Source organism: Malaclemys terrapin, chromosome 1, assembly GCF_027887155.1.
Source record: "Malaclemys terrapin pileata isolate rMalTer1 chromosome 1, rMalTer1.hap1, whole genome shotgun sequence".
Lineage (NCBI taxonomy): Eukaryota > Metazoa > Chordata > Testudines > Emydidae > Malaclemys > Malaclemys terrapin.
The window spans coordinates 310,921,387-310,948,553 of record NC_071505.1 but is presented as its reverse complement, the minus strand read 5'-3'; the positions used below and the strand labels follow the sequence as shown (position 1 = coordinate 310,948,553).

At 44.4% G+C, this 27,167-nt stretch overlaps 1 protein-coding gene across 3 annotated transcripts in view; it reads left to right on the top strand.

The window, feature by feature from the left end:
* The window catches only part of SGCG (sarcoglycan gamma), a 186,589-nt gene that overhangs the window by 153,372 nt on the left and 6,050 nt on the right, over positions 1 to 27,167 (top strand). For all 3 annotated transcript variants that reach the window (XM_054015446.1, XM_054015447.1, XM_054015448.1), the window contains one exon: positions 23,412 to 23,535. In XM_054015446.1, coding sequence (XP_053871421.1) covers positions 23,412 to 23,535 — 124 coding nt within the window. The remainder of the gene's footprint in view (positions 1 to 23,411; positions 23,536 to 27,167) is intronic.

Sequence of the window (27,167 nt, the reverse complement as noted above, 5' to 3'; positions counted from 1 at the left end):
TGATCTCGTTTGCATGGGCACACCCACCCTGCCTAGCAAGATGGGACTGCTTGCCCAAATGGTCACTTTGGCTGCTGTGGGATACCCAGTCTCTTTGTTATTGGGGAAGGAGTAATAAAGGGTTGTTATCCTGGTTATGTGAATCAAGGACAGTACAACTGTACTTGGCATTTTATGATGGAGAGACTCGCCCTCAACTAAGTAGCTCTCACTAGGCAAGGGACATGGGTTCCAAAGCCCAGTGAACTGAAAGGGGTTGGGGACAGATATGTGTGGGGGTGTTCAATGTCACCTTGACCTTGCCACTGTGTAATAACAGAGCTAATTTTGACTCCATTAGGAGTCTTGTTTTATGCTGCAGAGCTGAAATCACTGATATCTAGGTCTAAGCATTAGGCCTACTTTGGACTAGTGGTTCTGAGTGCACCAGCACTGATGCTCCCCTACTAACAGCTGAAATCACTAAAGAGCTGAAGTTACTAAGAGCTGAAATCACTGAGAGCTGGGGGGGAGGACCTGAAGACATATTGGTGAGTGGCTAGCAGGATGGCTAGTGGAGAGGCATGATGAGCAGGATGGAGAGGAGTGGCTAGCAGGACAGCTGGTGGAGAGGCACAGCTGGTGGGGAAGACTGCAGCAGAACCCCACGGAGAGGCGTGGCAATCGGCCATCAACCTGAGCAGCGGATCATGTAAGATTCCCCATACCTCTTCCCGCTTCCAGAGGCTGGGAGGTAAACTCTGCAGATGAACTTCTGAACTCTGGGAGCTGCCCTGACCAAGGGCAGAAACTGTGAGGGGGGTGACTGTTGGGTTGCTGGACTTAAGACCCTGAGGGGAAAAGGACACTGCCAAACTTATTTGGGGGTGGGTCTTTTGCTCATTGTTTGTGTCATGAATCCTGTTTGTGGTGTTTCCCCAACATAATGCTGCATTGTTTCCCTCCTTTATTAAAAGGCTTTTGCTACACTCAGACTCTGTGCTTGTGAGAGGGGAAGTATTGCCTCTTAGAGTCACCCAGGGGGGTGGTATGTAATTGTCCCAGGTCACTGGGTGGGGGCTCAAGCCAGTTTTGCATTGTGTTATTGAAATAGAACCCCTAGATACTGAACCTGGCCCTTGTTGCTGCCAACTCTGATGGGCAGAAGGGTTACACTTACATTAAGTATAACTCAGTTAACCATAATCCTTGAAGCTCAATCATGTCTTCAATGTGCTACCATACAAACCTCACTTGGAAAATGTGCATTCCCCAGACCTGTCTGCCTATGAATCAACTCTTTCCTATTCATCAGTAGAGTGGGGGATTAGCTAGCTATGCTGCACCATTCCCTCTGATCCCTGAGCACCACAGATAAGCTCTATCTGAACTATCTGAAACCCTTATTGTTACTTTTATTTAGAACTCAAATGGACTCTCAAATAAAAGAATGCACGAGCTGCAGGTTCATAACTCAGAAAACCCTTTATTATGTCATTCTTCTCTTAAGCACACAGACTTAAGATAGTTCTTGCCATACTTATGTATTTTAAGGTACACTATTAAGACCGACCTGTTCTTCTGATGGGTGATACATCAGTCCAGTCCAACAATTTATCGAGAAATATACAAAAAGACAAAAGTATGGAAGTATGCCCATAGATTAAAAGGAAGAGAAGAAAATGTATAGACTGATATATAAGTATAGAATTTTGTGGCTCTTCAAGGCAAATAGCCCATTCAGAAATATGTGTGGGTGCACAGGGGCAAATAGCACAAAACCTGTGAAAAATGATTTTCAAGTATAATTGAAGTCAGCACAAAATGACATATAAGTAGACCATATTTTCTAAAATAAAAATATTTTGAAATTTCGAGTCAGAATTTTAAAGTTAAGCATGTCCAATTTTACATTATTGAATGCACAAATCAAAATAGGGTAGGATGTGAAAGAGAAATAAATAGTTGGTGCTAAACATAAGACTATGCAAATAATATTGACTTATTCAAATACCTTACTAGTTAATCATAGTATAATCAGTTCAACTAGAAGTGTTTCTTGTCATGGCAATTTACCTTTAGTAAACAGAGAACTGAATCATGAATATGGAGGATTTGAAAGTATAACAGTGAAAAGGTCAAAGAATAACTATGATCTGGAGAACAGCCTCAGTGCTATATGTGAACAATTACATTTCAATGGAGATAAAATGCTACAACTGAAAGTGGAATGGGTCATCTGAAACACTGAGCACAAGGGGAAAGAATTGCTCCTAGTAAAGCATATTGACATCGATAGGATTCAGAGTTTGTTTTTTGATTTTTGTTTTTGGTGGGGGGTTGTTGGTTTGTTTTAGGTTTTTTATTTTATTTTACTATTTTTAAAGTCACCTAAAATATAGCCATAGTTGAGTACAAATCAATAGTGTTTATCCTATGAAACAATAATCATTGACTCTAACAGCTTTTTCAATAGAAAGAAATTTGAGAATAGCTCTCAAGATTATTCGATAGAATAAAAATGAGTGTGCTAAGAGTATAGTCATTATCAAACTCATTGTGTAACTCATTATAGTGAGGTCTGTTAGTATTGCAGAGTGTTGCTGGTTTTAGGAGCTCCTGTGTACTTGGCCCCAGCAGACAGTGCAGCTTGCTGATTCAGCAGACCTCAATGTTATTCATAAAGAAAGACCACAGCAGGCTCAGTTCAGTGGTGAAGGTGCTCAGTGAGGTTTATTTTCAGCAAAGCTCTGTCCAACAGGTCACATGGATACTAACATATGTATGCCCATAACAAGGTAAAAGTTCAGTCAACATAACAGGCCAATACAAAGATGCCCCTCTATGACTTCTCCTTTTAAACATTGGTACAAACATATTACATATTACATTCTATATGCTTTTTGTTATTATCCTGTACTTTGCACCTGCTAATGCGAACAAAACAACCTCATCCATTATCCTGTCATCTCCTCTTTATCTTTACAAGGGGTCAGTGAGTTCTTGTACCATCTCTTAGGTATGTGTTTAGGTAGTTACTTGAGCACTTGATGTGTTTCTGTACCATTCTCTCATCAGGAATGTGCTTACTTGGTTAGCCTGTAGTGTTACTATTCTGCCAAGGCAATGCCAACTTTGGTTCACCTTCCTTGGTTCATACTTTTACTCATGCCTAAGATTCCAGCGAGGTCTACAAGGTCTAGGGCTTATAGACTTCATCAAAGAGGCCTGTTCTAAAAACTTAAAGAAGGTGGTGGTGACATGGTAGATTAGGCCAGGATGGGAGTTTTTTATTGTGAGATAAGATCTCAAAAATTATTTTTTAGCTTTAACAAAATAATTGTTTCAAGTAATTTTTTATGTCGATATCACTTTTGGTGCGTATGCAGTCTGTGTTTGAGTTTGGAACTTTCTAACAAGCACACCGGGCTTTGGGGCCATGCCTCCACTCTGCCTGTCCTTGCTCCCATTACTGTCAAGGCCATAAAAGGCCACACAACCCAACTGACCCTCAGGTTCCTCTTATTATCCATGGTAGTGAGTTGGAACTGTGATGTCATTCCTGCTTCTCATTAGCAACTAGTTAGTTTTTTATAAATATTTTATATAGATTTAGATTATTAGGTTGTAATTAGTTAATACCTTTTCTGCCCATTGGCAGCTTTCCATTCCTCCTTTTACCCCAGAGAATCTCCTCAGGTGTTTGTGTCTTATCGTGAGTATGGTAGACACTATGTCCTCTGTGTTTAAGTTCTGCCCTTCCTGCAACAGGCCCTTCCTTTAACTGATGGCCACAGCAGGTGCCTTTTCTGCTCAGGGGAATCTCATATCCCTGATCATTCTTCAATCTGCAGATCCTTTTCTACTACAACCAGAAAGTCAATGGAATGAAAATACTAGTGGAAAAGACACTTTATTGGCTCTGCTGTGTGGTAGCCATGACAATGGCTCCTAGCTGCTATGATAATACAAATAACAACAACAAAAATTCCCCCATCCCCTCACAACTATTTAGATTTCTTTTTAAAGTCATAATTTTGATAAAATCCCCACAATGAAACATTCTAAAGATGTTATGCCATGAGCTTTAAAACTTTTATAAATCTGAAGTATTATCAGTTCCACTCTTTAATCAAAGAATATAAGACAACATTAGAATAGATAAAGGTCATGGGTCTTTGGTTACCCTTGTTTGTTTTTCCTTTCTTATATATTACTATTTTGTCCAATAAGTCATCTAATTCTCCTCTGAACACTTCTCTAAAAGTAATATCAATGCAGAATTTCCACTTCTGGATCGCCAGCTTTGAGTACAAGTCACACAGAAAACTACCCTATCCCATAACCCTTTGGTTGAATTGATTCCAAGGCTAGCATCCATGAGTGCTATGAGAAGTCAAGCCTCCACACACTTAAAGAACCAGCCAGTTGCACCACTGTCATCAAACTGACAGGATTACCACTATGTTGTATCTGTGCATCTGACTGCCTTTAGAGGCTTGTAAGCTTGGAACCCTGCAGTGCACCAGTGTCCTGCTGAATCAGTGCAATAGCACTTGGAACTATTGGTGCCAAATTTCTATGGTGAATCAGTGCACTGCTGGGTTGGCACATTAAAGCCCAGAGCTGATGGTGCTGGGCCCCTGGGAACCTCCTGGGTAAGCACACTGGCTCCTGTAGGGGAAGTTGTGCCTGACTAACCTAATTGCCTTCTATGATGAGATAACTGGCTCTGTGGATGAGGGGAAAGCAGTGGATGTGTTATTCCTTGACTTTAGCAAAGCTTTTGATACAGTCTCCCACAGTATTCTTGCTGCCAAGTTAAAGAAGTATGGGCTGGATGAATGGACTGTAAGGTGGATAGAAAGCTGGCTAGATCGTCGGGCTCAACGGGTAGTGATCAATGGCTCCATGTCTAGTTGGCAGCCGGTTTCAAGCGAAGTGCCCCAAGGGTTGGTCCTGGGGCCAGTTTTGTTTAATATCTTTATTAATGATCTGGAGGATGGTGTGGACTGCACTCTCAGCAAGTTTGCAGATGACACTAAACTAGGAGGCGTGGTAGATACACTAGAGGGTAGGGATCGGATACAGAGGGACCTAGACAAATTAGAGGATTGGGCCAAAAAAAACCAGATGAGGTTCAACAAGGACAAGTGCAGAGTCCTGCACTTAGGACGGAAAAATCCCATGCACTGCTACAGACTAGGGACCGAATGGCTAGGTAGCAGTTCTGCAGAAAAGGACCTAGGGGTCACAGTGGACGAGAAGCTGGATCTGAGTCAACAGTGTGCTCTTGTTGCCAAGAAAGCTAACAGCATTTTGGGCTGTATAAGTAGGGGCATTGCCAGCAGATCGAGGAACGTGATCATTCCCCTTTATTCGACATTGGTGAGGCCTCATCTGGAATACTGTGTCCAGTTTTGGGCCCCACACTACAAGAAGGATGTGGAACAATTGGAAAGAGTCCAACAGAGGGCAACAAAAATGATTAGGGGTCTGGAGCACGTGACTTATGAGGAGAGGCTGAGGGAACTGGGATTGTTTAGTCTCCAGAAGAGAAGAATGAGGGGGGATTTGATAGCAGCCTTCAACTACCTGAAGGAGGGTTCCAAAGAGGATGGATCTCGGCTGTTCTCAGTGGTGGCAGATGACAGAACAAGGAACAATGGTCTCAAGTTGCAATGGGGGAGGTCCAGGTTGGATATTAGTAAAAACTATTTCACTAGGAGGGTGGTGAAACACTGGAATGCATTACCTAGGGAGGTGGTGGAGTCTCCTTCCTTGGAGGTTTTTAAGGCCCGGCTTGACAAAGCCCTGGCTGGGATGATTTAGTTGGGAATTGGTCCTGCTTTGAGCAGGGGGTTGGACTAGATGACCTCTTGAGGTCCCTTCCAACCCTGATATTCTATGATTCTATGATTCTGTAGCTGTCAGCATCAAACCCCTTTAATTTACTGACACCCTGCTGAGACTACATCTTAGCACCTGGTGCTGGACTTAATTTAGCTCACAGATTCTTTATTGTATTGGCAGAACTTCATTTAATCGGTACCTGAGTTTGTCAGATCCAGGCACCAGTTTGGTACTTCATTCCATAATTTAATCCCTTCCCACCGCCATTTCTTGTCACTGTGGCTGATGAGTATCCTTACTGGCCCTCAGGTGGAAGCACACAACAGAGTCTTGCATATTGCATCAGGGTAGCAGACAGCCTCCAAGCTTCTCTGGTTTGATAGTAGTTCAGAGCTAAACTCCCATGAGGAATGGGCTTCAATATGCCACCCACTGTGGTTGCAGTATGCACAATGCCTACCTGAGATGAGAACTCGTTCAGTAGGACTTTTCATCTAGATAAGGTCTCCTTCTGAGCAATAACAGAAGTGGCTCTGTATTCATTATGGACTTTCAGACTGTATTCAGAAAGTGGTCCTGATTCCCTCTGTCAGTCCAGCCACTCTTTAAATTATTTCCTTCTTCAAAATCTTCCATTTCCTTCCTCTTACCTTCTGTATCAAATTCAGCTTCTTTTCAATCCTCACATTCTTGACTGTGCCCAACTCTACTCTGCTTACATTTCTGCTAACATTTTTTATTTCCCACAATTGTTCTTTTGATTCCACCAGTGAGTTGTGCATTACTTTCTTTCTGTGGCTTTGTGTCTTCTTCCATTCTGCTCCCTAAGTCAGGGATCCTCTCTATATTTCCAATGTTCCAGACACCAATCATTTCTACTTTCAAATCCCTTCTCATAAATAACTTCCTCCTAAAAGACTGCAAATGCTAATCTGTATCAGTAAAAATGCTGTCATCTCTCCCTCCCCTTATAAACTACAACAAAAACTCCATGAAAGAGAACCCTTGTCTTGAATTTCCCAGTGTGTTATGTGTTTCATTTGTGTTGTCTGTCTATCCTGCAAGCTCCTCAGAGTGGAGACACATGTCTCCATGCTACTGTTTCTTCAAGCTGCAACACCAATCTAGGGACTAGGTGCAACCGTTAGTCTGTTGTCTTGTGTGGTTATTACTGCCTGAGGCACAGGAGGGGGCAGAAAAAACTATTCATCCTGGTGTTTTTATTTTGTGGATCTAGATGTTCTCAGAAAAGAAGACAATAGGATCTCTTGTACTAGCCCTGGTCCTGATTGGCTAGGGAATACCAGCACTGGTGCTGGAGGCATATAGCATTCCTTGTATAGTTTCCTTCCATTCTCTCTCATCTTCTCCATTCAGAATCTTTCCTTCAGTCAAATGTAAAATTTAAATTCACCACTTGGGTTTTTTACAAGTGGCACTTACTGGCTCAGATATGTAGCCAAAGCCTGGTATCCTGTTGAGCAGCCTCTTCCCTTCACCTGTTGTCCCTTCCAAGCAGATGCTATTTCAGTAAGAAGGGAGCTAAATGTTTTAATTCCCTTATCCCACCACAACGTGGGTGTGAACCCTCCTTATCATCTCCCTGCACCTTAATCACAAAGCAGATAAGTTAGAAGTGGGACCCACTTGTTTGGGAGGTCTGCCAGTTATGCACTCTGTCATGAATGAGTAAAGAGGAATGTATAAATATTAAATGCAAGAAATGAAGATTATTTACTTGTAACCGGAGTTCTACTAGATAGACTCTGCACATTCACACTCTTGGGATGCACCATCCTTCTCATAGTAATGCCTACTAGAGTGCACACGTGCACTTCCTGCCATACTCCTCAGCCTTTGAACATGTTCTAAGGGCATGACTATAAAAGGGAACATGGTGCTAGTTGTCACCTCAGTTCCTTACACCACTAATGAAGATTCCATGGGCCCAGTCCTATTTAACATATTTATAAATGATCTAAAAAAAGGGGTATACAGTGAGGTGGCAACATTTGCAGATGATACAAAACTACTCAAGATAGTTAAGTCCCAGGCAGACTGAGAAGAGCTACAAAAGGATCTCACAAAACTGGGTGACTGGGCAACAAAATGGCAGATGAAATTTAATGTTGATAAATGCAAAGTAATGCACATTTGAAAACATAATCATAACTATACATATACAATGATGGGGTCTAAATTAGCTGTTACCACTCAAGAAAGAGATCTTGGAGTCACTGTAGATAGTTCTCTGAAATTATCCACTCAATGTGCAGCGGCAGTCAAAAAAGCAAACAGAATGTTGGGAATCATCAAGAAAGGAATAGATAATAAGACAGAAAATATCATATTGCCTCTATATAAATCCATAGTACACCCACACCTTAAATACTGCATGCCGATGTGGTCGCCCCTTCTCAAAAAAGATATATTGGAATTGGAAACGGGCAACAAAAATTATTAGGGATATAGAACGGCTTCCATATGAGGAGAGATTAATAAGACTTGGACTTTTCAGTTTGGAAAAGAGGCGACTAAGGGGGGATATGATAGAGGTCTATAAAATCATGAGTGGTATAGAGAAAGTAAATAAGGAATTGTTATTTAATCCTTCTCATAATACAAGAACAAGTGGCCACCAAATGAAATTAATAGGTAGCAGGTTTAAAACAAACACAAGAAAGTATTTTTTCACGCAACGCACTGTCAACCTCTGGAACTCCTTGCCAGAGGGTGTTGTGAAGGCCAATACTATAACGGGATTCAAAAGGGAGCTAGATAGATACATGGAAGATAGGTCCATCAATGGCTATTAGCCAGGATGGGCAGGAATGGTGTCCCTAGCCTCTGTTTGCCAGAAGCTGGGTTTGGGTGACAGAGCATGGATCACTTGATGATAACCTGTCTGTTCATTCCCTTTGGGGCACCTGCCATTAGCCACTGTCAGAGGACAGGATACTGGGCTTGATGGACCTTTGGTCTGACCCAGTATGGCCATTCTTATGTTCTCCAGGGGTATTTTTCAATTAGGAACCTGCAGAAGAGGGGAAAGTGGGAAGGAAGTGTGAAAATGTGGAGTCCATCTCAAAGAACTCTGGTTACAAGTAAATAACCTTCAATTCTTCTTCAAGCATCCTCTGCATATTCCCAGTCTTGGGATAATTTGGCAAGCAGTATTCCAAGGATGGATTGAGGGACACAGAGTCCTCATTAAATAATGACTAAAGCACCACTCAGCCAAACTATGTGTCAGAGCTGGTTGCCAAATCTAATACATAATATTTACTGAAAGTTTGTATTGAACTCCAAGTGCCAACTTTACATATTTCAATAAGAAGACTATGTCTAGCACATGGTACAAACATAATAACTGCCCTAGTACATTGAGCAATAAGACTCTCAGGAGTAAAGAGGGAAGAATTCTTATAATTCTCTTCTATATACGGTCTGATCCATCTAGACAAAGACTGGGCAGAAATAGCTTGTCCTTTACAGTGACCAGCATACAATATAAACAACTCAGGAGAAGGCCTAAAGTGTGTAAGGAAACCTATGACAACATGAAACAACTTTTGAGGTGCATAAACTATGACCAACATCAGTGGCAGCTTTGTGGCGATTTGAAGGTTGTTGCTCTCTTGCTTGGTCTGCAGACTGGATACACAAAGTACTGCTGTTTTCTCTGCAAATGGGATAGCCGTGCAAGAGATTCCCACTACATCAAGAAAGATTGGTCACTCCGACAGTCATTGGAGCCTGGGAGGAAAAGTGTTCAGCATCCACCACTTGTTGAATCAAGGAAGATTTTGTTACCACCCTTACACATCAAGCTGGGTCTGATGAAGAACTTTGTCAAGGCCATTGACAAAACACAAGCAGCTTTCAAGTACCTCCGTGGAAAATTTCCAAGGTTAAGTGAAGCTAAGATGGAAGGTGTCTTTGTTGGTCCTCAGATTCGTGAACTTCTTTGAGATGATGCATTTGACCATGCACTGCGTGGCAAGGAAAAGACGGCATGGAAAGCCTTCCAGTTAGTGGCAATAAATTTTCTCGGAAACAACAAGCCAGACAACTACAGGTTGTTGGTGGAAAACCTCCTCAAGGCATACAAAAGCCTTGGTTGCAACATGTCACTAAAGATACATTTTTTGCACTCTCATCTAGATTTTTTTCCACCAAACTGCGGAGCAGTGAGCGACGAGCACGGCGAGCGATTTCACCAAGACATTGCAACAATGGAGAAACGCTATCAGGGCAAATGGAGCCCATCAATGCTTGCAGACTATTGCTGGACAGTGACAAGAGATGCTCCATTTAATGAATACAAGAGACAAGCCAAGAAGCGCCGAGTAGACACTGAATAGGACTAAACTATGTACATAATAGTTTTTTGCCTTTTGTTTCATAATAAATTTTATTTATATAACCCTTTTGCTGATTTTTAAAGTGTTACATAAACAGGACAGGTGAAATATTATCATGTAAAGCAACCATAAACACATGAAAAGACCTAGGTTTACAATTTATGATTAAAACTCTACTAGCTATACAATATACATAGACATAAAATGTAAAAACTTAAATATCTTAGAAACAGTAACCAATCAGTTGTTTTAATTGTCATATTTGAATTCAGCACATCAAAATACGTAATAAATAGCACATTTTATCTCTGAAGCAGATGACTTCTCAAAAATTGTAGACCAGTGTTATGGGTACCCTATGGATTTTAGGTGGGAGCTGGTAGCAGTGCTATTTTGAAGGTTACCCAACACTTCTCATTATAAGACCCTATTTTCAGTTGCTTTTAACTTTGCTGAAATTTTCTATGCCTTAGGCTGAATGATTTTAGAAAATTTCAGCCAGAATGGTTGATCCATTTCTGAAAACAAGGCTAAGGGAAAATATGTTTTGCTCATGTTAAATTCTGGAAACCTTTTATTTAAGAAGCTGTAATGCTTCCACTGCAGAAGGGATTTGAAATCTGACAGGAAGGTGGCCTTTATGTGAGGGATGCCTTTTGCCATCCCCATGAATGTCTGATAAATTTGGCTAAGTTAAAACTCTTTGAGAAATCAAAGTTTGCACATGCTCAGTACACACTTGCTAGAGCGTTGCAGATTCCATCCACATGGATCATGGTCCAGCCCAGAGTTGAACAGGACTTTCTCTACACTTAGAATTCTGAGCTGCTGTGTGGGCCATGCTGGGGCCAGACTCCAGAACTGAGAACAGGGAGTCTGAATGTCCTGTGCTCTCAATACTCACTTCCCACACTGAGCCTAGGCAGCATCAAGGAGGAAGCTGCCTGGTTACAATGCAATGGATATAAAAGATGGACCTTGGGATGGGTGAGGAAGGAGTAGTTTTGGACAAAGAGCCTCGCTTAAGATGAGAAACTGCATCTGGAGGCTGGCGGAGGTGGGAGGGAAACTGAGAGTGGGACTAGAAACAGGGGTGAGACAGGGACTGGGAGCTGGGGTGGGAGACAGACTGGCTGAGCCGAAACTGGGAGCTGGTGGGGAGCTTGGGAATGGGAGATGGCGGGAGGACCGGAATTCTCTGGGCAAGAAGATGGGCTGGGAGATGTGTAGAAAAACAGGAAGACTGGGAGTTAGTGACTGGGATCGGATGAGGAACTGGATAGAGAGACTAGGACTGGCTGGACAAAGAGATTAACACAAGGAGCCACATGGGGACACTGAGTTTGAACAAAGAGCCCTGGAAGGGAGACTGGGACTGGTCAGGCAAAGAGACTGGATATAAGGAGCCAGGGGTGTTGGAGGGGAGACCTGGGAGTGGAAGTCTGGAGGGGTGAGACTAGAACTTGCTGGGCAAACTGATATTGCTGAACACTAACATGAGAAGTTCACAGAAGTGGGAGGGAGGAGAGAGAGGGACGGTGTGTGACAGGGAGTGTGTGTGTGTGTGTGTGAGAGAGGGACAGTGTGTGTTGGGGGAGAGTCTGTCGGCACGCTGTCTAAGTTCAGACAGCAGAGGGAAGCAAACAATCCTGAGGAAGAAGTTGGTGCACAGATAGCTGGTGTTCCCCTGTTCCCTGCCCCAGCTCAGCGGAGACAGGTACACTGGCAAGGGGAGGAGGAAACTATGACATTAGCCTCCGCCTCCCTTCCTCGCTCTGCACAGCACAGCACAAGTCTCTTTTCACTGCCTCTGCAGCGGCCCACCCTGCCTGCCTACCGCTGTGGTCCTAGTGCCAGGGAGACCAGGATTCTGCATTATGTTTTGATTAATTCATTAATCCATGATTCCCTCCGAGTTCTCCCATAGCCCCCTCTCCAGAGGTAAAAATAAGCCAGTATGCTACGGTATGGCGTACCAGCAAGAGCTGGTGCACTGTACCGGGGTGGCCCGGCTTCCCCAGGTGGCAATTTAAAGGCAGCTGCTGGAGTCCCAGGACCTATAAATTGCAGACAGAGCCCCACTGCTGGAGCCCTGGGCTAGTGGCAACGGGGCTCCAGAGGTTATTTAAAGGGCCGGGGTGGTAGAAGCAGGGGAGTCTTGGGCATTTTAAAGAGCCCCCGGAGCCCGGGAGTAATGGCGGGGCTCCGGGGGCTATTTAAAGGGCCCCAGGCTCCCGCTGCGTCTATGGCCCCACCCTTTAAATAGCCACTGGAGCCCCACCACCGCTCCAGCAGGCTCTGGCAGCAGTTTAAAGGGCCCGGGGCAGTAGTGGGGTCTGAGCCCTGGGCCCTTTAAACTGCTGCCAGTGCCCCTGGCTGCCACTGCTACCCCAGTGGGGGAGTGGGAGGGCACTTACCAGTACAGGGCGGGCTGGGGTTGGCTTTGACCCCCCCATCCCTGCCCCTTTCGCCCGAGACTCTGCCCCTTCCGGGGGCCAGAGCCGGCCCCAACCCAGCCCTGTACCAGTAAGTCCCTATTTCTACTTTCACCCCTGCTCCCCTCCCCACAGACCAAGGAGATCCACCCCTCCCCTGTAGTCCAGGCAGGAGTGCGTTTGCTGCCGGGAGCTGGCATGCTCATCTGAGCAGTAGCTATGTGAGCTCTCCACGCTGAGCAGTTTCAGTGCTTCCTGGGACTTTGAATGGGGAGGGGTGCATGCCTCTGTACAGGGCTGGATTTATACCTTACCCGCCCCTAGTCACAGCATCTTCAGCATCCCATCCAGTGGTGAGCTGGAGCCGGTTCACACCGGTTCACATGAACCGGTTGTTAAATTTAGAAGCCAGTTTAGAACTGGTTGTTAAAGGGCTGGGCAAACTCCGGGTCATGGGCCACATCCAGCCCACGGGACCATCCTGTCCGGCTCGCCTGAGCTCACAGCTGGGGAGGATCCCCCGGTCCCTCCCCTGCCTTCCCCCCCTCGCAGAGCCCAGCGCCAGCGCTCTGGACCATTCCTGGGCAGCTCTGCAGCTCCTGCCGCTTTGAGCGGCATGGTAAGGGGTTGGGGCTGCGAGCTGCAGCGGGCCACGTGGCATCCATGCACGCTGCCCTGAGCAGCATGGTATGGGGGCCAGGCCGGGGCTGGGAGGAGGGGTTGGATAAGGGGCAAAGAGCGGTTGGAGGGGGCGGAGGTTCTGGGGGGGCAGTCAGGGGACAGAGAACGGTGGTGGGGTTGGTAGGCATGGGAGTTCCGGGGGTCTGTCAGGATGGTGGTGGATGGGGTCGGGCAGAGGTGAAAGTAAGCTGGTACACCCTGGTACGGCGTACTGGCAAGAGCCGGTGCGCCATACTGGGGTGGCCCAGCTTCCCCAGGTGGCAATTTAAAGGGCCTGGGGCTCCCAGCAGCGGTTGGAGCCCCAGGCCCTTTAAATTGCTGCCAGAGCCCCGCTGCTGGAGCCCTGGGGTAGCGGCAGCGGGACTCCGGGGGCTATTTAAAGGGCCGGGGCTCCCGCTGCCTCTACAGCCCCAGCCCTTTAAATAGCCGCCGGAGCCCCGCTGCCGGAGCCCTGGGTAGCAGCAGCAGCTCGAGGCTCTGGCAGCGGTTTAAAGGGCCCGGGGCGGTAGCAGTGACCGAGCCCTGGGCCCTTTAAACTGCTGCCGGAGCCCCTGGCTGCCGCTGCTACCCCAGCAGGGGAGAGGGAGGGCACTTACTGGTACAGGGCGGGCCGGGGCTACACTGATGCTTTGTTGATCTAACTTTGCCACAAAAATCTCTATGCCTGTCATCGAGGTGGTTTTATTTTGTTGGCAAAGCAGGAGAATTTTGTCGGCAGGAGGAGCACTGTAGTGTGTACACTTTCACTGTTTTGTTGACAAATCTGCCTTTTGCCAACAAAACGGTGTAGCGTAGAAACAGTCTAAATGTACAGTAGCATTTTAAAATCTTTTTAAAGGAGGGGGACTTGATTGGATAGGACTTTCCAATACTAATTTGTAGAGTTGGAAAATGTCAACAAGTAGTTTATCCATGACTTTAGTCTCTTTCTGTTAAAGGACATCACAAGCAGATTGATCTCCTCACATTACTTTAAATAATAGACATTACTTGATATTTTTAAACAATGGATTGATCAAGCAACTCTGCAGTCTTCCAATGTCCACTATTAGAACAGTGGTGTCTACTTGTGATTAGCTAGAAGTCATATGGTGTCACTGTTCTGATTGGTTGAGTGCACACGCATTTCTGCTGCTAATATACAAAGTGCAGAGAGGAAAACAAAACAGATCATGGAATCATTGTCCTCTTTGTGTTCATCAACCTCCCTCTTATGTCATTCACATGTACTTTGTTAGCTCTTCAGGGCAAGAGGCCATGTCTTTGTTTGGGATGTAATTAGCAGGTTTGCTTTTTGGTGACTCAAAATAATAATCAATAATAATATACAACCTTGAAACTTTATTTCCATGACGAGACAGGCAGTAAAAAAAAAAAAAAATGTGTAAATGGTGAAGGAAAGCTCATATAAATAGGAATGACAGAAAAGAATTATCTTCAGAAATTGGAGCTGAATATTCATGCAATATTCTGCAGTATTTTTCAAGCTTGAATAACTCCTGATTTTTGTATAAATATCAAGGTGGTTAAGTTGCTGCTAGATGAATGAAACACCTGTTGCTAGTGATATGTCTATTAGAGAGCTGTCTGCTTTTGAATATGAGGTTGTGCTCATGATCTCTCCTTCTCTCACTTACTGATTAGCTTTGGGTTAAGAAAATATTTTTTGTAGTAAAAAGTATATTAGTCCATGGAGGTATAGTCTATAGCTATGTATCATGTACAAAGAAAAACAATAAATCGTAATACAACCTGAAGACCTAAGAAGCTGGAACAGAATCAACAATAGTGAATTCTAACTGGGATATTCTCAGAAATGATTAAAGTTAAACTAGCTTGAATCTTTCATTTCATTAGGAATTGTTACTTCAAGTGAAAGTTGAGAGATTCTGAATCTTTTAAAGCAGCCAAAGAAAACGATGAATTAGGTCTCATATAGCATATTTTCTTTTTCTTTTTTGCATGTTGGGTTATCATGTTGATAAAAAGGACCAAGAGAATGATTAAAGGATTGGGAGCAACTTCTGTTGATGAAAGAGACAAGCTTTCAAGCTATACAGAGCTCTTCTTCACGTCTGGGAAAGGTACTCAGAGTGTTAGGCCTTGGCTACACTCGCGGATTCACAGCGCTGCCGCGACAGTGTTGTGAAGCACGAGTGTAGTCGCGCCGCCAGCGCTGCGAGAGCTCTCTCACAGCGCTGCAAGTACTCCACCTCTCCGAGGGGAATAGCTTGCAGCGCTGCGAGCGAGCGTGCAGCGCTGCAGGCGCTGATTACACTGGCGCTTTACAGCGCTGCACGCGCTGCGCTCAGGGGGGGTGTTTTTTCACACCCCTGAGCGCAGCAAGTGCAGCGCTGTGAATTGCCAGTGTAGCCAAGGCCTTAGAACTAAATACAAGGTGGAACAAATTTTTTAGCAGTAGTAGTTAACACATATTCTAAGGGACCATTCAAGGTGAAGTGACCCATTAACACCTCTACAGTCATAGTACAAAAAGGTGAAGAGGGGGCAGGGTTAGGGGATTACAGATTGTTGTAGTAAACCATAAATCCAGTGTCTTTATTAAGAACATGATTTTTAGTTTCTAGAAAAGTTATGCATTTAAGATCCCAGACTTGTCTTTTGAAGGCATTGTCCACATTTCCTTTGAGGACAAAGACCGAGATGTCAGATATGGAGTTATCATTTTGTAAAAATTGTTCATCCATGGTGATACATTGTTTTTATCTTTTATCATTTTTCTGTGTGAGTTCATCCGAGAGTGTAGTTATTGTCTGGTTTCACCCACATAGTTGTTGTTTGGGAATTTAGGGCACTGGATGAGGTATACCACATGGTGTGATAGACATGTATAGGACTCATGGATCTTGAAAGATGTGTTGTGGGTTTTTTTTATCATTGTAGCAGTGGAAATATGTCTGTTGTTCTGGCAGAGTCTGGTGACACTTTGAATTGGTATGTCCTGGTCTGTGGAAAGCTTGCTTCTGATAATGAGTTTGGCTAAGTTGGGGGGTTCTTTGAAGGTCAGAAGAGGGGGTTTGGAAAAAGATTTCTTTCTGCATGTGGTCCCCCCATTGAATATGGGTTGTAATTGTTTAATGATACCCCCATATGGGTTCCAGTGTGGGGTGGAAGGTGACAGCTATGGGTGTTTAGTTGGAGGGTTATTTTTTTTGTACTGAAGCAAGTTCTCTCTGGGTATATGGGTGGGCCATTCCATGATGCAATCTACGTCTCTGCTAGAGCATCCTTGTTTGGTGAAGGCGGTTTTAAGTGTGTGAAGGTGTGTTTCCTGGATTTTCTCCTTGGAGCATATTCTGTGGTATCTGAGGGCCTGGATGTAGATAACAGATTTCTTGGTGTGTTTGAGGTGGTTACTCAAACTGTGGAGGTAGGTGTGGTGACCTGGGTTTCTTGTATATAGTTGTCTGTCGGGTTCCATTGTTGAAGCTGACTGTGGTATACAGGAAGCTGATGCTGGTATGCAAGTGGTCTAGAGAGAGTTTTATGGATGGTTGCTGGTTGTTGAAGTTGTGGTGGAAATCTATGAGGAAATTTAGGTTGTTTGTCCAAAGGATAAAAATGTCATTGATGTATCACAGATATATCACTGGTTTCATGGAGCTTTTGTCCAGAAATTCTTCTTTAAGGTGACCCCTGAAGAGGCTGGCATGTTGGGTAGCCATGGCCACAGAATATGATTTTTACAATTTTTGTTATTCAAAATTATTTGGTGAAAGTTTTGCAGCAAATGAAAATAATAATGAGACTGTGGAACTCATACCCAGAGCATATTAACATGTCCACAGATTACACTGTCCTCGGTTCAATATATAAAATAATCTTCTTAGACCTAGCTTTCCTACAATAAGCAAACACACAAACATGTTCTTCCTCTTGGTAGTTGAAGGTGCTGCGATATTATGCTGATGAACACAGAATAGAGAGAGATTCATAGTTATGATACAACTTAAATATTGACAAAGCCTTTAGGATTTGAGGTATCTTTGAACCTTATAATTGCAGGTGCATAAACTTTTTAAAACTAGGGCCATGGTATTACACCTCTACCTCGATATAATGCTGTTCTCTGGAGCCAAAAAATCTTACCGCATTATAGGTGAAACCGCGTTGAACTTGCTTTGATCCACCGGAGTGCGCAGCCCTGCCCCTCCCCCCCCAGAGCACTGCTTTACCGTGTTAAATCCGAATTCGTGTTATATCGGGTGGCATTATATCAAGGTAGTGGTGTATTTTCTTCTTTCACATAAATTGATTTTTATTGGAATATGTAACTGCAAACATAACTGGAATATTTCCAAATACAATATTTGCCTTTCATATAAAATGACCCTGGTTCAACAAACAGAAGCAAATATGCACATCATGTTCCTCTTAAAAGGTATCAGGAAAGATTATATACAGCTCTTCTAGATGAAATCAAGAAAAAGTCAAACTACAGTAACTAAGCATCCAAAAAGCTGCTATCTTAATGGGTACTTAGTGTAGTTTGTTACCCAATGCACAAAATTGAGCTCCCATGAGTTACTAATAGCTCAAAAGAAGATAAAAAGTTCATTGTTTATTACTTGCATAGCATATAAGCTATTCCTGAGGCAAATAGCTTCTGCAATTACACTATTCAAGATGACAATTATAAGAGCTATCAATGCTTGTTCTTCAGCGTGTTGATCACCAGCTGGAGACAGAAAGAAATTTTACTCCCTGCACATGATATATTCTGTGTATTCTGGGGATTTTATACCTCCCACTAAAGCATCTGATATTTATCAGGGTCAAAGACAGAATAATGAATTAGAGAAACCACTGGTTGATTTTGTTGTGGTCATTTGTATTTTGTGCAAGACTACTTGTAAGCTAGGCAACAGTCTCAAAAGTGTGTTTGTCACAGGTGTATCCTTTCTACAAGGTGGTGTTGACAGCAAAAAGGGCCGGATTCAAATACTTAGTTGTTGCTCCTAAAATATACAAAACTTCGCCAGCTTGAGGTGCCCCACCCCCAGTCCTCAACAAGTATGGGAAAAACTAATTTTTCTTTGAGCAGTGTCCCTATGAATACTCTACTTTAGGTGCACTTGTGTCCCTGAGTGTAGGATCAGAGATCTTCGATAGCAGTGCCTGTTGGGGTGATGGGGAAATCCTCCCCATTTCGCGCTGTGACCAGCAACTATATAACACTGTTCGGTCCAACTGCCCTCAGTTCCTTCTCAACCGCCCTTCGCAAGGGACAGAATCTCTAGCAAAGCCCTTCATAGGAAAGTCTTTACTGCCTTTAGTAGTGTTAGTGTTTTTGTTAAAAGTTTATACTTGATACTCATTTCCATTTCTTAGTTTTTCCCTCCTGAAAAAAAATTCTTTCCTCCTTGTTACTCCTTAGGTTAGAATAGTATTTTTTTTTCTATGTTCTTCCCTACAGGGAAGTTCCCCCTTACATGGGGCTATGCCAAGATTCCCCAGGTTTAATAGGTGCCTCACCTGCTATGAGACCATCCCTGTAAGCAACAGCCAATCATGGTACATTTGTTGCTTAGGAGAGGGGCAAATACCACAGAAGTACACGGATTGCCTCAACTTAAAGGCATGGACCTGAAAGAACCATAACCTGAAGCTAAAAATTTTAATGATGAACAGTGCATTGTGGCCAGACTCAGACCCTGGCCCCAATACCTGTCCTGTGCAACAGTTGCCACCGGCACTGTCAACTGCCGCCCCGCACTTGCCGCGAGCTGTAAAGAGAAAGGCCACGGTCTCTCACAAAGATGGCAAGAAATGAACCCTGAGCTCACCTATCAAGGAGCCATCACAAAAAAGAGTCCCCTACAAGGTCAGTAGCCTCAACATTTTCCACAGAGAGACTTAGCTCCAGTGACCACCCAGAGACCTCCAGTACTGGCACTACTGATAAGTCCAAGGACCCTAAGAGGACAGGACCATGCAAGATGGTACCGTCACATGATACCAGCGAAGAAAGGCCCAAAGCTGCACAGTTGGCACCGGCTGCTCCAACTAAACCTATGGTATCAAGTGCTTCAACACCAATGAAGCCTTCGGAACCACCTACTGGTTAATTGGGAGAATGCAAACTGAGCTCGTCACTGCCGGCACAAGCAACGTCTGCACCGATGCCCAGACCTTCCACAACACTGATGCAAGCACAACCCATGGCATTTATGATGTTGATGCCAGTACTAAAAGAATTCAGGTTCCCGAGAGACCTGACCATCTCTGAAATCCCAGACTCACTGTTCCTCCGCACGGAGCTTTCAGTGGTACATATCTCTCTCCTGGAGATGCAACTGATACGGCACTGATTTCCATCACTATCTAGAACCAGCCCCCCTTTTCCAGCAAGGAGGAAGAGGAAGATGAAGAGGTTTACTCAATTGCACCATGTACCCCCCCCCCATACCAGGGGGGCTGTACAATGTGTACCTTACACATACCCTCGGTATCAGGAGACCAGAACTGACACAGGATCTTGGTACAGGCACCTGTGGAAGCCACGCCATATGCCTATCCCTCCACACTGGGAACCTTGGGTTGTGTACAGGCAACACTTTGCTAAACCACCCATTAATCAAAGGGACCAACACAGCACTCTCCATCCTCATCAATATCCAGGCCTCTCAAACCTGAGGTAGAAACTTTATAGAGGACCACAATTAAGAACTGGAGAAAGAGGTTACACCACCTGCCAACATCTCATCCTCACCAGATGAAGCAATCATGCCATCACCTCCAACATCTGATGATGATTTTAAACATTTTCAAGAACTGTTTCATAGAACTGCATACACTCTTCAAAGCCCACTGGAGGAAGTGCGAGAATTACAACATAAGCTGCTGGACATATTAACAGACCTCCATATCAGCTAAAATCGCACTTCTTGTCAATGAGGCTTTGTTGGGCCCAGCCAATGTGATCTGGCAGACTCCAGCATCAAAGAATCTGACGTGCCTTCCAAAATCTGAGAGGGATGAGGTGTGGTTCATGCTGTCAGAAGTCTTAAAAGAGCAATAGTCTGATGCAGAAACTACAGAACCCAAGCCACCAAAAAAGAAAATCAACCTTTTGCTGGTGGCATCTGACTCAGATGATGAAAACGAACATGCATTGGTCTGCACTGCTTTGGATCGTTATCGAGCAGAACCCATCATGAGCATAGACGCATGTCCTCTGGAATGGTGGTTGAAGCATGAAGGGACATATGAATCTTTAGCGCATCTGGCACATAAATATCTTGTGACACCGGCTACAACAGTGCCATGCGAATGCCTGTTCTCATTTTCAGGTGACATTGTAAACAAGAAGTGGGCAGCATCCCCGTGTAAAACACCCATCCCTGTGTTATCTTTGGCAGTAGTCCTCCACTTTAGTTTCTCCATCTGCCAATGTGAACATCCAATGAACCAACTCACCATTTTTCCTCCATTCTCAGTTTGGTTTCAGTGGTTAGTGGAGTCTGAGAGTACACCTAAGTCCATATCCAAACTGTTGGGAGAGGTGGGAGGAGGTTGCTGTCTGGCTTCTGTGAAGAGACACCTTGCCTCAACCTCTGTGTTATCACCTCTTATTTCGCCACTTTCTTTAGTTATGCTGCTGTCTGTCTTTCAGTGCATGGCCATCTCTGCACTTTTGTGGTCTAGTTTTGAGGCTCCACCACCTAACCAAGCTACAGTTAATACAACTCTAGAAGGGCTAGATAGGGGGAACCTTGCTGGCACCATCTCTCACCACAATGCCAAGTCTTGTTCCTCAGAATCCACCACCTAACCAAGCTATAGACATTTCAGCTCTAAAGGTGCCTGGTTGGACAAGTCCTTACCAGTTTCACTCATCTCTATCACTGCATTGTGGAGATGCACATCATAGTGGTAGAGGTAGGTAGTGTGGGTGTACATATGCATGCAACACTTTTCTTACCCTTTTCTTTCTAAGCACCAGTACCCAGCATTGTAAGACTGAGATTTTGGTTAGGGTAGCTACTCACTCAGGGCATATTAAATACAGTTCTGTTGCCCTTGTGTCACACAGGAAGCAACCCCATGCTCCCTAAACCTCTGACTGTCAGCAGCTGGGACTGGACGACAGGATGGATCACTCGTTATTTGCCCTGTTCTGTTTATTCCCTCTGAAGCATCTGGCGCTGGTGACTGTCAGAAGACAGGATCCTGAGCTAGATGGACTATTGGTCTGGCCCAGTATAGCCATTCTTATGTTCCTTTGTTCTTATAATAACATTTCATTACCCCTATACCCCAAACTGAAATTAATTTTAAATAAAATAACCAAAGTGTTCACACTGTGATGATGGGTAATAAACATAAAGATAAGGGCTGTCTCATTCTGTATCTTCCTCTGGCTCACCAATAATTGGTGGCAGAGAGCTTCTTCCCTCTAAAGCTGCAGACCACAGGTTTACACAGGGAGTGTACAGAATGGAAAAGGTCACTATGCTATGCAGTTGTAATGACTGCTGATTGACCTACTTCCTCTACCTTATAGTGTCTGTCTTTAATATAAGCTACACAGGAGGTAGATATGGACTATCAGGTTCTGTCATACAGAGATTTTTGTGGGGAGGTTGATGGCAGCCAGTTCACCCCACTCATCCAGCAGGGTACTGAACAAATTGCCAAGGCCAGTGGGGGCCTGTTTCATCTCCAACAAAAGTCAACTCCCAGTCATTCTGAGAAACCCTTCTCCTTTTCTTCACCCCCACAGGCTCTCTAGCCTATCAGGTAGGGAAAAGAGATCTTTCCTTATTCCCTCCACTATAAGAGAGACACTTTGCTCCCCATCAGGAAGGTGAGAGGCCTTTATTATTGAAATAATTTGTTTGGGGAAAAAAAAATAACAGTGCAAATAAGAACAATATTTCAATTCTTTTTCCTGTTTACAACCCTAAGGGAATAAACTAGTTAAGAAACTACCAGAGCCATTATATTATTCATTTGCTTTAAAACAGACTATTTTTTAAAGGACACAGGCAGGAAGAGTTGTGTTCAGTATAATCCAGTGTAACTACGGCTGAGGGCCTAGCATTGGGTCTGTTATCAAGCAGAACTAGCTAATAATGCAAGGGTGTAAAAGACAGTGCACTAGGGTATGATCTTGAAAGGTACTGATGCTCTCACATGACCTGGTCCTAACTAGGTAATCACAGAAAGAAGCAAAATACATACATATCTTATTGCAATGGGTTTTGATTTGGATTTTTAATGAGTAAATGGAAATCATTGCTTGAAACCAAACCTAATTATTGTTTCTGATCTTCTTGTTTAATTTTGTAAATAATGCCAAATATCCAAAAGTGGGAAAAATCCTGATCTCTTTTACAAACAGAACCCCATTAATTCCACGTAGCTGAGACAAGGAAGCAATCATTCAGCTAACATGGTCCCTTTCTGCCACCTTGTGGCACAACTGTGTTTGCAAAGGTACTGTTGCTGCTACTCTGAAACCTGTTATATAATATGCTCAGTGTATGTTAGACTTTAACTTTATTACTTTTAGCTATTTCTGAGTATTTTCGGCAGATTAATTTCAAGTATTTTCCAGACAAGGTTAGTGGTCGTAGCTTTCAAATGTTAGGCTACTTACAGCATGCATATAAATGTACTGAGTGAAATCCTGAAATCCTAGCCCCATTTAAGTCAATGGCAAAACTTAAATGGGTTAGGATTTCACCAACTGTGTTTAGAATGTTTTGGTTTATATCAAGTAAAAATAAAGATTATAAAAATGCATTTTCAAATATGAATATTTGTATCAGAACAATTATGGTCTCACTGAAAACTACACCTTAGAAATGTAAATTGCAGTGTTTGTGCCTAAAGCACCATATAGTATGATCTTGAGTTCTTTCTGCACTGTCATAGAGGATACTCTGTTGGTTTTGAAACAACTACCCACTGTTTCAAGTCTGCATAAAGAAATAGGAACCTAGCATCTTTTATAGAATTCCTCACATCACTATCTCAGAATGTTTTATAAGTTCAAAGGTGTTTTTTTTTAATAAAATAAAGAAACTTTTTAAGAATATGCTACAGCCAGATTTCCTCTACTTGCTTTCAGATTGGAATCACCAACTCGGTCTTTGAGCATGGATGCACCAAAAGGGATTAATATTAAAGCACAAGCTGGCAATATTGAAGCTCTCTCTCAGATGGATATCAAATTGCATAGCAGTGAGGGAGTGGTGAGTATGATCAATGATATTTTTATTATTGTGGTTTATATTGATGCCGTTTAATATTGCCATCAATGTCATTAAGTCATTTTAAAGTGACTGTATTATAATTGTTCAGGTTTTAGCAAATACACTGATAGTTCCAGATAATGATGCCATAATAATACATTTGTTTACAGGGCAAGGATTAAATAATAATGTAAAATTAGATGGTGTTGAAAGAGTTTAAAAAATGCTAAGAAGTCACTTCTATCCTAGCACAGTGATTATTTTTTTTTATTTATTTTATTTATTTATTTTTTAAGTGAGTGCTCTGCTTTGTTCCATTCAGTTTCTGTAGTTCTGGAACATGAGAGGTAAAGTGATAACCTAATACATACTGAAATGCAAGAGGACAGATGTCCGGCTCCCGTTGAAGTCAGTTGACTTTAGCCATTGATTTCAGTGGAAGCAAGAAAAGACTCTAGGAGAAAAATCTTAAAGGAATTAAGTGCCTAAGACAAGTCAGTCCTTTCTAGTGAAAGACTAAAGGGGTGGTGGTGTCCACCTTTATACTCAGTAGCCCACTGGTAGGGGCACTCACCTGGGAGGTGGAAAAACCTAGGTGTGATTCCCTGTTTTCCAGCTTGAATGCAGGTCTCCTATCTCTTAGGTGAATGCCTTCACCACCAGACTGTCAGGGGTGGGATTTTTGCAATCTCTCCTGTTGAACCAGATCCTCTATGTATAAATGACAGTGCTTAATTTGTAATGAAAGAGGTGCCCGGGCTCAAGGAATAAGGTGCTAGGGCTAAAGCAATATTTTTTTTACTTTAATAAACTGATGCAGCAAGCCCAGAGGTGCCGGGGTGATGAACTGCCAAGCCTAGAGGTGCCCCAGCCACAAATTAAGCACTGATAAAATACATATTCATTGGAGCAGGGACTGGACCACTGGTCTCCTAGGTGAGAGACCTTAGCATTCATTCTCGCGCTTTCTCTCTCTGCCCCAATGAGTATTAAAGTATTTGTACATAGTGGAACAATTTCTACAGCCCAGAATATCCTACAGTCTGGTGATTAGGGTCCTCATTTATGATATGGGAGACCTATGGTGTAGTCCAGGGGCAGGCAAACTTTTTGGCCTGAGGGCTGCATCGGGTTTCGTAAGTTGTATGGAGGGCCGGTTAGGGGAGGGGGTCGTGGCCCGGCCCCCACCTCCTAAATGTCTCCTCCACCCCACCCTCCCCGGGACTCCTGCCCCATCCAACCACCCCTGTTCCCTGATGGCCCCACTGGGAACCCTGCCCCATTCACACAACCCCGCTCCCTGGCCCCTGACCGCCCCCGGACCTCCGCCGCCCCATCCAACCTCTCCTCTCATTCTTGACCACCACCCCAAACTCCCCTGCCCTCTATCCAACCCCCCTGCTCCCTGGCCCCTTACCACGCTGCCTGGAGCACCGGTGGCTGGCGGCACTACAGCTGCACCGTCTGGCTGGAACCAGGCCACGCCGCCACCGCCGCTGCCACCACACAGCTCAGAGCACCGGGTCAGGCCAGGCTCTGCAGCTGCGCTGCCCCAGGAGCTCACAGCCCCGCTGCCCAGAGCATTGCGCCAGCAGTGGAGCGAGCAAGCTGAGGCTGCGGGGGAGAGGGGACAGCAGGGGAGAGGCCAGGGGTAGCCTCCCGGGCCAGGAACTAAGGGGCCGGGCAGGACAGTCCCATGGGCTGGATGTGGCCCGCGGGCCGTAGTTTGCCCACCTCTGTTCTAGTCCCTACTTCAAATGAGGCAGAGCAAGGATTTGAAAACAGTCTCCATATCTCAGGTGACCACCTGGCTGTTGGGTATTCAGGAACACACATATGCCTTAGCCTGAAAAATTCCTGATCTTGGTATCCCCAGTGTATTTTATGCAGGCCTGATCTGGTAGGTGTGCTACCCGATTGAGCCCCACAGGCAAGACAGGCCAGGGAATGCCTAGTTTGAGTATCCCGCTGGAACTTAAGCAAGAGCTAGGGCACTGAGCAGCTTGGTGGTGTTAGGACTTAGGTGGTTTTGCGCATGCCCACTGGCGAAAACGTAGGCACCTGGGGAACAGACTTCAGAGGCAGCTGAGTGGGTGTTTAGAGGATCTCAGTGTTTCCTAAATACACCTCTACCCCGATATAACGCGACCCGATATAACACAAATTCTGATATAGCGCGGTGAAGCAGTGCTCCGGGAGGCGGGGCTGCGAACTCCGGCAGATCAAAGCAAGTTCGCTATAACGCCGTTTCACCTATAACACGGTAAGATTTTTTGGCTCCCGAGGACAGCGTTATATCGGGGTAGAGGTATATTGGATTTAGGTTCCTAAAGTGGCAGGTAGATGCCTAAGTCCCTTTGTGGATCTTGCTCAACGGTGCAGCTGTAGTGCCACCAGCCACTGGTGCTCCAGGCAGCGTGGTAAGGGGGCAGAGAGCCGGGGGGTTGGATAGCCTAAATCCTACTGACTTTCAATGAGATCTAAAGGACAGATTTTTGAAGGTATTTAGGTGCCTACAGATAGGCACCTTTGTGAGATTTTTCCAAAGCACTTAGGCTTGAATTCACTAAGGTATTTAGGTGTTGTGATGTTGAGTGTCACTCCACTAACTTTTAGGCATTTAGAAAATCACAGGAACAGCACTGTGATCCACAAAGTCTGCGTTAAGTGCCTAGGCTCCATCTACCATGAATGAGGAGAGACAGGCATCTTAGACTGTAACTCACAAAAGCCAGTATCCTAATCCTATGTCTACATAGAATCATAGAATATCAGGATTGGAAGGACCTCCGGAGGTCATCTAGAGTCCAAACCTCTGCTCAAAGCAGGACCAATCCCCAGACAGACTTTTGCCCCCGATCCCTAAATGGCCCCCTCAAGGATTGAATTCACAACTCTGGGTTTAGCAAGCTAATGCTCAAACCACTGAGCTATCCCTCCCCCACTAGAGAGCTTACAGCGGCACAGCTGTACCAATGCAGTTGCACCACTGTAAGATCTCTCGTGTACCTGCTCTATGCTGACAGGAGAGAGCTCTCCCATCAACATAATTAAACCACCCCCAATGAGCTCTCCCACGGACACAGCTCTGTGCACACTACCACCTATGCTGGTGAAATTTATGTTGCTCAGGGGTGTGTGTGCTTTTTTCATACCCGAGTGACAAAAAATTTACCAACATAAATGGTAGTGTATACATGGCCTAAGTGGAGAGGTGCCTAAACTAGCCAATGGGAGATGCTGACAAGAGGGGTGTGTGCTAAGCCCTGCCCCTCCTGGAGATGAACACCTCACTGTAGCCTGGACTTAGGCATCTAGCCCTGATAGTGAGTCTCAGCTGTGAACCCTCTGTTCAAGTTAGGCACCTAAGGCATTTTTGTGCTGCCCAAGAGAAGGTGCTGCCTCATAACTTTTAGCCCCAGTGGTTAGGGTACTCACATGAGAGGCAGGAGACTCCCAGTTCAAGTCCCCCTCCACATGAGAAGGAGAAGGGATTTCAATGCAAATCTGCCAACTTCCACATGAGAACCCAAACCACAGAGCTATGGGATAGCCTGACCAGGGCCCTCCCTCAATCTGTCCTGTTGAAGCTGCTGCACTGTGGAGAACTAAAGAGTTCTTCTTCAAGTAGC